The sequence below is a fragment of the Rattus rattus genome, chromosome 1, assembly GCF_011064425.1.
Source record: "Rattus rattus isolate New Zealand chromosome 1, Rrattus_CSIRO_v1, whole genome shotgun sequence".
Lineage (NCBI taxonomy): Eukaryota > Metazoa > Chordata > Mammalia > Rodentia > Muridae > Rattus > Rattus rattus.
The window spans coordinates 65,828,963-65,844,644 of NC_046154.1; the positions used below are offsets into that span (position 1 = coordinate 65,828,963).

Below are 15,682 nucleotides of genomic sequence, written 5' to 3' on the forward strand. Positions count from 1 at the left end.
AAATAGTCTTCAAAAGAATGGTGAAAAACACGTGCTAGAGAAAAGTCTCAGGAAAGAGTGCAAAAACAGAAAGAAAGAAAGAAAGAAAGAGAGAGAGAGAGAGAGAGAGAGAGAGAGAGAGAGAGAGAAAGAAAGAAAGAAAGAAAGAGGAAGGAAGGAAGGAAGGAAGGAAGGAAGGAAGGAATGAAGGAAGGAAGGAAGGAAGGAAACACTGCATATCCACTGAGAACACTGAAAGCAGACCATTACTTCTGGTACACTATTTAAAATAAAATAATCAACATAAAATTGATTAAAGACCTCAACCTAAGGATGGAGAGGCTGAGACTAATCTAGGGGAAATAATTCAAGGTATAGGCCCAGGCAACAGCTCTTTTCCCTTGGGAGGTAGAGGACCTATGTTCTGGAGAGAGAAGTTCACATAGCTCAGGCTAGCCTCCAACTAGTTATGTAGCGAGGCTGAGCTGGAGCTCCTGACTCTCCCTTTGTTGCTTCCCAAGTCTGGACTACAGGTGTGTAATGCCACTCTTCGGTGGCAATGACTTTGCAAAGCAATTTTTTTTTTTTTTTTTGCATGGGAGTTCTGCCTGCATGTGTGAGTGTACGGCTTGCAGGAGAAGAGCCTGTGAAGGTCAGAACACAGCGCCAGATCCTTCTAAACTGGAGCTACAGATGCCTGTGAACTATTAAACGGGTGCTGGGAATTGAACCTGGGGCCTTTGTTAGAGCAGCCAGTGCTCTTATCTGCTAAGCCTTCTCTCCAGCACCATCAATGATCTTCTGAGTAGGACTCCTTCAGTCCTGAAAAGGACAAATGGTGATTGCATCATATTATAGTCCTTCTAAGAAAAAATGGCAGAGTGGGGAAGGGGCAGCACATGCACTAGCAAAAACCTTTAACCAACAGGGATTAATATTCAGAATATCTAAGGAATTTTAAAACTTTAATATTAAAAAACAAATAATCCAAACAAAAATGAAAAAATTAACAGACACTTCTCAAATAAACAAGCACGCAAATGCAAATGTGTGCAGCATTGTTAGTCATTGGGCAGACAAAGTGACTTAATGAGCCCAACTCCAATCAGAGTAGCAAATATAAAATATTTAAAAATATACCAAATGCTGCCAATGATGTAAGGGGAAAGAACCCTTAATATACTGCTGGAGTCAGTTTGCAAGCCCCCCAGGAAACTAAGTGAAGGACTAGCCTATAGCCCAGCTCTCCGCCTTCTCAGTGTATACCTGAAGGAACTAAGGGTGGTTTGCTATAGAGATCCCTGCATACTCATGTTACTGTGGCGCTGTTCACAGTAGCCAAGTCATAGATCAGCCCAGTAGCCCAGCAGCAGCTGACTGGTTAGAAAGAAAGTTCCATGTATGCCCTGGAGCATATTATCCTACCAATACGAACAGTAGAGTCATGTCACGTGCAGGAAAGAGGATGAAATTAAAGATCACCATATTCAATGAAATTAACAAGACCATATGTTTTCTCTTACCTGTGAATCTTCCTTTAAAATAACAGACATGAAAGTATATATTAGGGACTGGAGAGAGAACTGCTTAGGGCAGTGAAAAATGATCAACGTTTTTTAAAAAGGAGAATAAAGCATAGAGATATGTAGAGAAACATGCTGCATATAGAGAAACCTGGATGACTCTGTTTATAGAAAGGTCCAGAAAAGACAAATTCACAGAGATTGAAAGAAGATGAATGTTTGTTTAAGATGTGGAGAGGAAGAGATAAAGACGATCACCTACCCAACATGGGCTCTTTTAGGGAATAATGTTCTCACACACTCTTTACAAGTTCTAGACATGCTGAGCTGTTGGCTTTAAATGGCTGAGTCCTATGGTTTGTAAATTACATCTCAAAAAAGTTGTTTAAGATGAAAGTAAAAAGAAAGGAAATGGGGTGGCAGCAAAGGAGAAAAGGAAACCACTGCTGCCCCTCTATGTGAGGAGACTTAGCTGCTGGGCAAAGTGTGCTAAAGAACCAAATGCTTCCAGAATTGCTTAGAAGGGATACAATCACTCTGCACTTACTGTTTCTTTCCTGGTCCTCCCTTCTGCTCCATCAAGTGACATTACTCAAAACAAGTAACAGTATTCAGGCCACTGACATTTCTAAAAGCCACTATAGGAAGTTCTAAGGTGGAACGATGAAGAAAACCCAACCACTCATCTTAAATAGTCTAATTTCATACTGATGTGAGTGCCAGCTAATGTAGGTACTGGGAGTCGAACTTCGGTCCCCTGGAAGAGCAGTGAGTGCTCTTAACTGTCGAGCCATCTCTCCTGCCTCTGCTCAGGTCTTAAGGAATTATTTCCTCCTACTATCTAACATCAATCCTTCCCCTTGGTTTATATGTAACAACTTAATAGGCTCAGAGGGTCAGCACTCACTTGTAAGAGTATCTGTTGAAGTTACAAAATTTGGGCAATTGCAACACATTAGCTGCTAAAACATCCAGGGAAAGCTCAGTACATTCTTAGAAGACAGAAAACCACAAGGCCTCCAAATTACAGAAATGCTTCATTGGAAAAACTCAAAGCGGAATAAAAAAATGACAAATTACTTTAAAAATCTCCTTTAAATTGACTATGAGAAAACTTAGCCTACAATATGCCTCACTGTGCATCCCTAGCCAGATAACCTTCCAAGCACCTTGCCGTGTGTCTAACCTATGAAAATCTAAGAGTGTGTGCGCAAGCAGAGGAGCATAATGTAGACAGTGTCAAGTATCTGCATACATGTAGTTAAAAAGAGAAACAGCCTCTGATGAATGCAATGACATTCACTTAAATCAAAGCCAAGCGGTTACACCACAGCTATACCAACCCTGGGTACATAATGAGTCCGTCGTTATCACTTCTAAAATTAACCTCAGAAATCAACAAGACTATCTTAAGATCTTATAAGTTTAATTTTAAAACTATTTAATATTTTAATGACTCTAAGTCAGAAGAAAATAATCAGTCTTCTATGTAAAAATTTATCCACTATTTGTTACTTTACTAGAAAATACAATTCTATATTGTCTTAATTGATTTGTATGGGGTTTTGCTGTTGTTGTTGTTGCTGTTGTTGTTGTTGCTGTTGTTGTTGTTGTTGTTGCTGTTGTTGTTGGGGTTGGGGCGGGGGAGTACACAGAGGAATGCTGTAGAAATGAAGGTAAAATAGTAAATAGAATGAAAGAACAGAATACATAAAAATAATGGAAAAAAACACTATATATTTTTTTAACATAGAAATGAAAAGGTCCTCAAAAAATTTTAATCAAATTTAGATTTTCGGGGTTGGGGATTTAGCTCAGTGGTAGAGCGCTTGCCTAGGAAGCGCAAGGCCCTGGGTTCGGTCCCCAGCTCCGGAAAAAAGAAAAAAGAAAAAAACCAAACAAATTTAGATTTTCATTTTGAGATAAACAATGACATTACTGAAAATTCAAAGAGCACATAAAATCATTTAACATCTTCAGCCCATAGGACAGAGCCCAACACTTAGCAAATATCCAGTAAGTATTATTTAACCATAGCAGACTATGAAATTCTCTAGGAGAGGAGGAGGAGGAAAAGGAGGGGGAGGAGGAGGAGGAGGCGGCGGCGGCGGCGGCAGTGGATACAAGGTTCAGCATCGGAGGCTGTGAGTCTACACAGGAGGGTGGATTCCTGGTGACAGAAACTGGGGGCAGAGAGGCGAAGATTCTTACACCCCACCGTCACCACCGTGGCAAGGGTAAGTAGTAGTGAGCTATTACTACTCTGAAGCAGAGGACCTATCTGAGAAGGGGATTTTAACATGCAACCTGATTTTACTTTCAACAGAAAAGCATGCTTAAAAGAATATGCCTAAAGAGGAAGATAAAGAAGTGATAAAGGCTCTCCTTGATCATTCTGCAGTCTGATGACTGAAGCATAGACTCTAAGTAGATCACTACTAGTTACATTATGAAGTATAAAGAGCCGGTGTGAGGTGTGCATGCATCGGAAGATATCACAGAGTTTCATTGAGGAACTGCTAAAGGGGAACTTCATATACCATTTAATGGAGTATATAATCTCTAACAAACAATCACATGGTGAATATAGCCCCAGAGGCATAAAAGAAAAAGAAGCCAATATTTTAACAGGATAAGTTGCAAGGAGTGCTTAAGAACTGCTTAATAAAAGCCATTACCAAGACTGGGCCATTTCTGCAATAACAGCAAAAATCAGAGGTACTTGTTATGCTATGATTTAAATAAGCAAATGCCTATTAAAAACATAATAAAAAAGTGTCCCCACTAGTGTTTGACTAATCTACTGGTGGGATATATCAAACCAAATTCCTAGTACTATTTTCTTTGTATTTTCTTATTGCACATGTATGGTTTTGCCTGCGTGTATGTCTGTGCACCACACTATACAGTGCCCATGCCCACGGATCCAGTAGAGGGTGTCAGATCCCCTGGAACTAGAGTTACAGATAGTTTTGAGCCACTAGGTGGATGCTAGGAACTACATAGATTGTCCGAGGAGCAGTCGGCTCTCTTCCTTAACCAGTGAGGCAGCTCTCAAGCCCCAGCTGTGTATTATAAAAGCAGACTTGGACGGTTAGCACAGTGCAGTTTGAAGTGCCTTTGGTTTTCACTGTGAAGACCTAGGTAAGCCTTAGCACTTGTAAGCACTGCAGAATACACTGGCCAGGCAAGTTGTTGGGAGTCCGCAATAGTACAGGAAATCCTGCCTTGCTTAAGACTTGGCTTCATAGGACCTGTGCTCAGCTTCTTCCGCATGGAGGCTCCAATTCAATCCTACGAGCGTTAAGTTGGCCAAGTCCCTACTGTATCTGACCCCTGTAACGACTTAACACAGAACAAAAGCCAAACATGTTTTTCTGCCTGAAAATGCCAAGGAATTTACAACATTTGATAGCCAGGGTACTTTCTGGATAATGGTATATGTAATTTCTATATAGTATAATATTACCATTTACCATAAAGGCATTCATCTCTCATCTGTATTATTTGGACTTATTGGCAATGATAGCAAGACCTAAAATAAGGTAAGTACTAGATTTTTCTTTATTTCTATGAAGACAGAGTCTCACAGTGTAGCCCTTGGCTAGCCTAAAACTTGAGATGTGGACCAGGCAGGTCTAGAAATAATAGACATCCTCCTACCTTTACATTCAGAGAGTGCTGGGATTAAGGAAATATACTTCTATGTCCATCAGATACTAGAGTTTATGTTTCATTTAAAATAAACATAACTGCCTAACATATACAAGGCTGGAGTTCCATCCCAAACACGGCAATAATAATAACAACATTAACGACTTAGTTATTTTAAAAGCTAATACCATATTTTTGCTGAGCCTTAAGAAGTAACAACACTTTCTTCATGCCATATAAATCATTTTCCACCTTACTAAAAGGAAGATTTTTTTTTTTACTTATACCATTTGTTGTGAGATATAAAGATCTTTAGCACCACAGGAAATAGAAAAATATGAACCTGTGAGGCCATGCTTAGAATTGAACACCAGGAAAGTACTCAAACTTGACAGAAAAGTGGCTCCAGGAGCAGCTCAGAACGTCCAGGCAAGCCACGTAAGGTAACTAAGTGCCTTTGCTCCACACTGCCTTTCAGCTGCTGCAAGAGATTCAAACCCATCACTTACAAAGCATAAGCCCTCACAGTTTCACAGACCAAAAAGAACAGTGAGCAAGTTATACTGCCTAAAGGCTAACACCTACAGGAACATAGATACATTCATTGAGTAAAGAGCTCCTATGACCAGAGACAAAGTCATAGAATCCAGAGGGAAAAAATCAAGAGCCGGCATCAAAAAATTCAAAAGTGCTTACCTTTTCCGGCAAGTGAAGAATGGTGTGCTCTCCAGCACTGAAGTGAGACAGAGATTTATATGCGGCACTTGCTACAATGGGATCCTGGAGGAGGCAGACAGAAAGCAACAGACATCAGCGGCAGATCTAGAGGAGGCAAGAAAATATCCTCTAACCAATGCCAGGATCCACTGAGATTCAAGTGCTACTTAGTCCAAAAGAACATTTACCAGACTCTTGAGAAAAGAAATTGTTTCTCGTTTTCAAAGAAATACTGTTAAAAAAAAAAAAAAAAAACAAAACCCAAGTTGGAGAGGTGCAAAATAAAACCAAAAAATCATTATGTCAGAAGTAAGAATGACTGATCACCATGAAGCATTCTTCTGGAGAAAGTGCCCCCAACAGTAACAAAAACTAAAACCGAGCCAATGGGCTCAAAAACATTCAGTGTTTTATCCTAATTTGAATCTTATAAGTTATCTAATTACTCAGTTCGCTCTGAGTTAGTAGAGCCTAGCAGGACTGTGAGGATTTAGAATCTGACAAGTCCGTGTTTAACAGGACAAGTGACCTAGTTGTAGTCCGAGCTCATGCACCCACTGGGCAAGTGTATCTCCAGCAATCCTGGCCTGCTGACACACACTTGGAACCTTTTCACAGGGGAGGCAGAGACAGGCAGTCTCCCAGGTCTCGCTGCACAGCTAGCCTAGCCTGTCAGGTGTATTCATGGCAGTCAGAGACCTGTGTCAAGAAAGATATTACTTGGACATGGGAAGCTGTCCTCTGGCCTCCACATACATCAATCATACATGAACCCACATAAACACATAGACTGTACTGTGTACCAGGCCTTCTTTTACTACACAGATATGGAAGGACCAAGGCAGAAAGGGGAAAGAACCATAAAAAGCAAGGGATAATGTCAACAGCCCTTCACATGTCATTATTAATAAGAGTAGTGGAGAACCATTTTTAAATATGAACTTACTAATAGTCACTTTTTTAAAAATTGAAACTTCAGTTCCAGAGAACTAATTGTTTATCTTGAGCCTTTTTTTCCCATAACCCTTTCCCCAGTTTGTTCTGATTCACAGATATTCCTATAAAAATATTCTATAAAAATACCTTGTTTTGAGTGTGAGTCCAGAGGAAGCTGAGGACTTGAACTTTAAAATTCTGAAAAATCGGGAAGCATAAAGAAAAAAAAAGTTAAGAAAAGGTTCGACTTAAATTGAAGATTCTGAAGTAACAAGTGGTAGAAATTACGTTACTACTAACTTGCATCATTTGACTGACTGAACCCGTTACTCAGAAAGGAAAACCACTCAAATTCGGCATCTGCACACATGCATAACTAAAAATGCCAAGATGACACCATCCAGAAAGCTGACCATTGTCTCTGATCTTTTAAATCCCAATACAAACGTCACTCCTCCATGACATTAGTCTTAGTCCCATCCCATCCACGCCCAGGCCACCTTCCCCTAACTGGATGCATGGCAGGTGCATGGTAGCACGTGGTGTGATTAATTCCCTCTTAAGTTGCACATGTCATATGGCCGTCACTGTGTCTTTTTTCATTTCAAAGACTACAAACACAAATCCTAGCCTGATTCCTTTTAATGAAATTATTTAATAAACAATTAGTCAATCTCAGAACTGTTTACCCGCTGGTGCTCAGTGCCTTCCTTGTGTAGGGCAGGGTTAAGATTAGTGCTTGACTCACATTCTGTTGCTCTTCCCTCCTTAACTTTACAAAACAATTCCCCCTTACGTCAACAGGAAGCAACACTGCACATCTTCAAAGCCAGTCTGCTGACACCAATTAAATCAGCATTCAGAATGACCCCCCAACGAGGTCTGTTGCTTCCTCTACCACACTCATGTGCCTGTTGAACTTTGGAGGAAGAGGATGTGGACCACAGAGTACAACAGGAAAGTGAGGACACCTGAGTTAAGACACCAACTTTCATGTAGTCCCTTGCCCGGCATATATCAAACATTCAATAAATACTGATTTCTTCAGAGGCCATGAATAGTATCTACCATTATTTATCAGTACCATTATGGCATAATATGGTTTGAATTAATGTATTCTGAGTCGGTGAATAAATACACCATAACTAATGGAAGGCAATTTAAAAAGCCTAATCCAATTTAATCATGGACTCTATGATTCACTGTTTATAGTTTAGTGGGGAAAATTATATATCCCTGTAGTATAAAATAAAAGACAAGTTCACAGAGGCAGGCAAAGAAGTTTGAGAGCAGCAGCTGCCTGCCGGAGGAAAATTCTCCAAGGATTGAGTGAGATAATGTGATTTTACAATTCATAAAGCATATTTTTAAAATTAAAGATGAAAAGAAAGGAAGTCTAGTCGGGGGGAATAGCATGAATAAAAAGAAAGGTTTGAAGACACATTGGGAGACATCCTTTGTTTCACTGGATGGCTGGTATGGCACTGTAGAGAACTGCCATGTTGTAAAAGGAAAATTCAGTTTTCTAGAGTTTATTCCAGACAAACGGAAAGCTCGGAAGTGACTAGGGATAGAAGTGACATGAGAAGCACTTTTGGGCATCCAAGGGCACAAACTTGGGGGAACTGGCCCCGCCACTCAGCTGCCATGAGGAGATGAGGGCACTGGAGAGATGCCCTCCACCCGTAGCTGTAGCAGGAAGGAGAGCTGGCCATGCCCCTTGCAGGCTGTGGCATTGGGTGATCTACCTCAAAAGAATCCCAGTGAGGATCCAGAATGGATGGTGTAGCAGAAGCCAGAGAGGCCTTGAATAAGATCAGTGTTCACTGCAATGAACATCTGCAAGCAAAGAAGTGAACAAAACGGTGCACTGTGGGACACACTGTGACCCCCAAAGCTGCCACGACAAAGATGGGGTTTAGTTTGGTTTGGTTTTCTTTTGGTTTTGTTTTATTCTTTTTTATTTTTATGTTTTATTTTCTTCTGGGGGAGGTGTTATAAGGGCAGAGAGAAGGGGCTGGGGATTTAGCTCAGTGGTAGAGCGCTTTACCTAGGAAGCGCAAGGCCCTGGGTTCGGTCCCCAGCTCCAAAAAAAAGAACCAAAAAAAAAAAAAAAAAAAATAAGGGCAGAGAGAAGATACAAAGGGCCAGGAAGATGAGTGAGATTGGGTTACATGGTGTGAAATTCACCAAGAGTCAATAAAAAGATATAGAGAAAAAAGGAACAAAAAAAAAAAAGTTTTGGGAAAACTGAATGTAACTTTGGCTTCGATCCAAGTAATTGCTAAACAGTTAAATAAAGCAACTAAATACATGCCTTGGAAGAGTGAGAGAGCAGGGCCACAGATTAGAGGGAAGAGAGAGGAGAGGAGGAAGGGAGGGAGAAGAAAAGAGAGCGAATATGAGAAAAGCAAATGGGCAAAGAAGTAGAGACGAGGGGGGGAGGGAGGCTGGAGGGAAGAGGAGAGGCAGGACCTCTCCACTGTGTCTTCACTGCTGCTAACCAGTACTGCTCCTGTTCTCACTCTGACTGAGGAAAAGAAGTGGGTTAAGTGGTCTCAGTGCAGTCTGCCTCAGTAACAGAAAACTGCTGATTGTGTAAAGACAAACCAAGGAGATAAAAAATCTGAAAGAAAAGATCATCTAGGTCAAAGGCCTTTCTCAGCCACACGTATACAAACATCAAAAACCACACATAAAAACCACTTCACAAAGCAGTCCATTACAAAATTTCAAAACCTTTAAGTACAAGCGACTCAAAAGTATAAAAATTTCCAACATTGAGGACAGAAAGTGAACAGGCCCAACATGCCATGGCTGTAGATTTGAGATTTTAGCTATTGACCAATCACACTGTAGGCTCTGGACAAAGTAAGACTGAGTACCCAGGTATCACACCCAGAAACAAAGACTCCTGCTGTACTACACGCCCTAAGGGTCACAACTCAAAGTTTCCCCTTAATGTATTGAGGAATAAGTATTTTCTTTCATAGTTATAAGAAAAGACCACACATAAAAATAAATTTGCGACGACCTGCATTGGCTCCACAGTTCATTCAGCAGCTACGAACCCAGTACACACTGTGCAGAGTCCTAGATGCTCAACCTCGGCAATTATGGATTGGATTTTATTCATTGTGCAGCATTTTAAATGGCAGGAAATGGGGCTAGAGAAACAGTTCAACAGTTAAAAAAGAACCCCTGCTATTCTAGAGGACATGAATTAGAGTCCCAGAACCCAGGCTGGGTGGCTCACATCCACATGGAACATTAGCTCCCGGGAATCTAACACCTTTTTCTGACCTCTGAAGATGCACGAATGCATGTGGCACACGTGGTGAATGCACACACACATATTTATAAAAGTAAAGTGACAGGAAGTATTTTCTGATACTTCTGTCTAATCACCGGATCTGAAACACACAAAGGACGGTCAGAGAATCCTGAAGGGTGGCAATTTATTAGAGGCACTGAACTGGACATTCACCGATAAAACTGCTCTAGACTTCTTCCAGAGGAAAGGTGTAATGGAGAGAAAAAGACTGAGGCTTATAAAGTAGAGACATAAATGCAGCTTTTACTGTCTACTATTTCACTCAAAGCAGAGCTAGGAAGCAAGCATTAAACAGCGTCATAGGACTCACAGCAAGGAGTCTCAGGAGTGTCTCGGGCTGTTAAAATGATAAACATGAACTTATAAGTTTTAATGCTTATGCTTTTTGACTTAAAACATTTGAAATAATGGTTTTAAACAGCTAATCGTATACACTATTATTTTAGAAACTGCTTTTAACATAAAATACACTTTTAAAATCTTGATAAGTCTTGTAATAAAAGCATAAGCTCCTTTTATGTAAACAGTTGTAAAATGAAGGATTAATTCAGAGAGTAGTTATCACATCATACACCTTTCCAGAACAATCGGCTTCTTGGGCTGCAAACACATACCTCATATTCAACTGTATTGACTGTTAAGGAAGGAACCAGAGAGAACAGTTCACTCAGGGTCTTCAATATAAGTGGTCTCATGTCACAGCTCAACTTGGGAGAGAGAGCATTCCATGTGGAGCGGATACAGACAACCTATGAAACAAAGGTAAAAAGTCAACAACCAGGAAAACTGAAACTCCGATGAAGTCATAAGGGGTTAGGAGTACTACAAGCTAGGCAAGGTGGCTCAGGCATGAAATTCCAGTTTCTTTGGAAGCCTACGTGGTAGGACTCTAAGTCAAGTCCATCTTTGCTGCATGACAAACTCATAGACCAGTCTGGGCAATGTAGCAAGACCCTGTCTCAAAACAGAAATTAAAAATAAATAAATAAATAAATAAACAAACAAACAAAGAGGGAGGGGAGGGAGGGAAGGGGAGGGAGGGGAGGGAGGGGAGGAGGTTACTAGGAGAATTCACTGAGAGGATTCCTTAGCAGAGAGGAGGCCATGGGCTCAATCCCCAGTACTGCAGAGTGGCAGGAAGTGCTCTCTGCTAATATAAGAAGAGAGAAATAAGGGCACTGCTAGGAGATAAGATTTTATAAGGTAGTAGACATAAAAAGAAAGTTTTAGATCAATTTAAATGGTTGAAGATGCAACTTACCTCACAAAATTGTTTTTTAACAACTACGTTTCAGTTACTAAACAATTCCCATTATGGTTTAAATATCAGGCATCCCACCAACCCCACATCAAAGCTTGATGTGCAGCTCATAAAGTTCTTGGACGGTGAAGTCCCCGAGTGTGCTAACCACATCAATGAGTTGATCCATTCAGAAGTTCTCAACTGGATAGGTTTCTAGGAGGTTGCAAGAGTTAGAGAAAGTGGGTCACTTAGGCTATGCTCATGAAAGGTGTATCTTGTCTTTGGTGGTCTTCCTTCCATCTCCCACTCTTCCCTACCTCCCCCTCACACTGCCATGAGATGATCCGGTCCTCTCTGCCATGGTATGCTACCATAGGGCCCAAAACTACAGGAAAACAACAGTGAGGGGGAGCTTCTGCAGGTGGGAGGCAAAACTAAGCACCTCCTTTAAAGTCACTTTCATGGGTATTTGTCACAATAAAGATAATATCACACATGCCACACACACGCGCGCACACACACACACACACACACACACACACGCCCCCTACATACATCAACTCCAGCTTTTATATGTGTATATACACATATGTGTACCTATTTTTTTAAATGTACTTCCAGAAACATACCAAAAAAAGGTAAGATAAAAATCAGAAACCCCATCCAGAAAATTGGGAATGAGGGTAATACATATATGATTCAAAAACTTCTCAGCCAATTTTGCCTTACAAAAATGTTAAGGAGAGAAGATAATTTTATCATAAATAATTTAAATATTTTAAAGTACTCTTGGATTAACAGGCTGTTAACTCTGGAATCAAACACAAATGTTACATTACATGTCCCAATTTCCTAGACCAGTGTTCCTAAGTCATCACAATATCTGATTTTACAGTTATTCAAATGTCTTCCTAATGTTAATTTGAGCTGTGACAGATGATTATTTCCACTGATAGATATTTCATTAAAATTTTAAGACAAAGACAAGAAAAGTGCCAACAAAGGGCCAATAAGTTTAACCAGGATTAATTTTTCTAAAATGTCCATCTCTTCTGTTGTGCTTCAGTTAATATATACAACTTACCTCTATGTACAAATATAAATTATTTAGGAAGGGCTACACGAAGTCACAATTGCAGACATGTCAAAGATGCATGAGTAATATATGCTTTAAGGAGGCAGATTAAGAATTACCACCACCACCCCCCAGGAAAAGAAATGGCTGGAAATAAGAGCAGAAAGAATGCCTCTAGAAAAACTTGGATTTATGGTTTTTGCTCTAATTCCTTCTTTCCATGAAAGACAGACAGACGGACAGACGGACAGACAGACACACACACACACACACACACACACACACACACACACACACACACACACACATGTCCTGTGTTTTGGAATCTACTCCATGATCTGAATCTAACAAATATGTACTAAGAAAGGAATACTATGGGCAAGGTATGATAGTAGGCACATTAAGAAAAATGCAACTGTGGTATTGCAAGTAATAGGTGTTTCAAAACATTAACTAATATAAATTTAAAAGATGTAATTCCTTAGTCGCTACCCACAAAGCTAAAGGCACATATCCAAAGCAGTACACATACCAGAAGGAAACACAAAATAAAATGCAGGTCAGTCTACTGAAGAATTTATCAAGCCGTATTAGAAAGGAAGTGAAACACATGATCCTAAGTTACTTGGCATGACTACAACTCTGTTGGATATAAAAGAGCTGAAAGAGGAACCTAAGAAGGAAAGAAATGTCGGGGGGTGGGAATCCTGCCACTGAGTGTCAAGAGATGATGGTGAGGCTTGAAATCAACCTAGAGAAGAAATGGGCGGAAGTCGTGCAGATGCACCACAAGATAGCAAGCCAAGCATGAAAAACCATTTGTTGGCACAAAAAGTAAGCATGCTGGGAAAGCAGGTGGATCACAGAATTCCTAGAACACCAAAGGATTTGGACCAAAGTTTAAGGAAAAACAAATCAGAGATTTCAGAGCTGAAGAACATATAAAATGAGTCTTAACTCCATAAGGAAATCTCGTTTATCTAAAGTTCATGTGGTGATCTTATAGCCCAAGTCAAAGTAGCCAGCAGCTTTCCCTCCTCCTCACATTTCTATTTCTAACCATTCCTTGAGGTAAAGGAGCTGCTCAGTAAACTCACAGATTGTCCCTGCTTACCCCTTACCTTAAATGCCTACCTAATGCCAATCTTGGTTAATTCAAGACCTGTTTTAAATCAAACTTCCTAAATAAGGTTTTCTCCTGAAATTCTTTCTATTCCTCCTTTCCCCCCTTCAACTTCTAACACTTAAATTGCTGTGCCTCTTGGTTTAGCATGTAATTATACACTGGTATTGCGTGCTATTTTTGTGTATGGAAATTGTCTTTTCAACTAGATATTAAGGTGTTAAAAGACAATGACCATGTAGCCTGATTCTTGCCCTTCACTGGCCTAACACATTATTGGTCTTCATCAAGTACTAAAGGCAATACTGCACTGAGGGGCAGGAATAAAAATCTAAGGGTGAGAACAAAGAATTAAAAGAACTGGGGTGATGACTCTGAATTGGATAATCAGTCACTGTGCTCCTTCTTGGGGGAGACTATTTCTCCCACTCTCAGCTTTCCTTAGATGCCAGTAGTTCTTTGTATAGGGCTGACCTTGGGCACCACCATGTTAGCAGGTCTCTTGTTGCTTGCAGCAAAGTTAGCGAGAGTATGTGGGTGTTTTCTCTGATTGAGGGGACACAATCTCACAGCAAACTTCCTATTCCTCCTCTTAGAATCTTTTATCATCCTCTTCTACAGTGTAGGGTATGGGAATCACATTTCTGTATTTAGGAATACATATGTATAAAAATATACAAATATGTATATAACAACAATTAATGAAAAAAATAGACCATGAATTTAAAAAAGCAAGGATGGATATATGAGAAAGTTTGGAGTGAGGAAAAGGAAGGTAAATGATATAGTTATACAATAATGTCAAAAAGTAAAATAATTAAAAATTTTAAAATTCTACACCAAGCACACCAACAAATCTAAGAATGACAAACAAGGATGATCAAAATGATCATCTCTTTAATTCATTACAAAAAGAACTCAGGACCTGAGTTAGAAACTGAGACGCCTGGAACCTAACAGCCTGGATCAAAGCAAAGCCAAACAACACAGGAAGAAACTGGAAGAGGGCACATTCACCACAATTGAGAACTGGGTAAACTGGTGAAAACGAGATATCCTATAGGCGCCTGACTAAGATCCTTGGGAAGATGTAACAGAGAACTATCCTACAGACAGGAGGGAAGAGTGCGTTCAAGTGTGACGCTGGTCAGACAATGGCTTTCACTCAAAAGTTCTATAAACCCATACACCATGAAAAGGTATGCCTCACGCTGCAACGGCATGTTGATGAACTAGCAGGATAGACGAAACTCCAGCCATCAATTGTACACAAGGAGCCAGTCCTCTCTGAGTGAGGAGAAAGAACATTCACAGCTCAGGAAAAAAATTTTAATTTTCTCTTCTACTTAAAAAGTTTAAAAATAATGCCTATAAAGCTACTCTTTTCATAAACTAGGAGAGAACATTCTAGAATCTTTACATACAGCAGGGCCTTACGTGTAAGCAAGGTATACCCAAAAACAAGACCAAAGAGAGCCTGGCAAAGCAGCCTTCCCTAGTGTTCCAACCTCCCCAGCCTAGACCACTCCTGACTGGATATGACAGAACTGACCTCAAGACGATGTGGCATCATTGGCCTAACACCTCCATGCTCTATGGCTCTCCTTGGACCTGGCACAGATAGGATCCTCTTGGTTGGTTAGCCTGTCAAGCTGTTTCAGATTAGTCTGGCTTTCGCTGGTTTATTTTGTAGCCTGGGCTGGTCCTGAACTCGTGGCAATTCTCCTGCCTCAGCTTCCCAAATGCTGAGACTATAGTCCTGACAATTACTACCCAAACTGACTTCTTTTAATTTCTACAATATGTAGCTGACTTTAGAAGCAGTAAGTGCAGGATGGGGATACCAAATGGCAGAAATAAATAGGTATATAGTTGCATATGGATATGTGTATTTTATGAAGTCAGTTTTGCAACCTAGCAACCTCTTTTTGAGCATTCACATACAAACAGGAGATGTGGACTTCATCCTACTAAAGATGAGGAGTCAGAACTGAGACTCCCACTCAAAGACCAGCACCTGGAAGAACCATCCCTGGTTTAGAGGTTGGATTACAAACCCAGAGGACAAGGACTGTGACATCAGAAATAGCAGTAAGCT

At 40.3% G+C, this 15,682-nt stretch overlaps 1 protein-coding gene across 1 annotated transcript in view; it reads right to left on the reverse strand.

Annotated features, from left to right (window-relative positions):
- The window catches only part of Focad (focadhesin), a 295,998-nt gene that overhangs the window by 112,193 nt on the left and 168,123 nt on the right, over nucleotides 1-15,682 (reverse strand). Inside the window, exons 16-18 of the mRNA XM_032902159.1 lie at nucleotides 10,758-10,892; nucleotides 6,957-7,007; nucleotides 5,853-5,936 (exon numbers count right to left, since the gene is read on the reverse strand). Of these exons, the coding sequence (XP_032758050.1) occupies nucleotides 5,853-5,936; nucleotides 6,957-7,007; nucleotides 10,758-10,892 (270 nt within the window). The remainder of the gene's footprint in view (nucleotides 1-5,852; nucleotides 5,937-6,956; nucleotides 7,008-10,757; nucleotides 10,893-15,682) is intronic.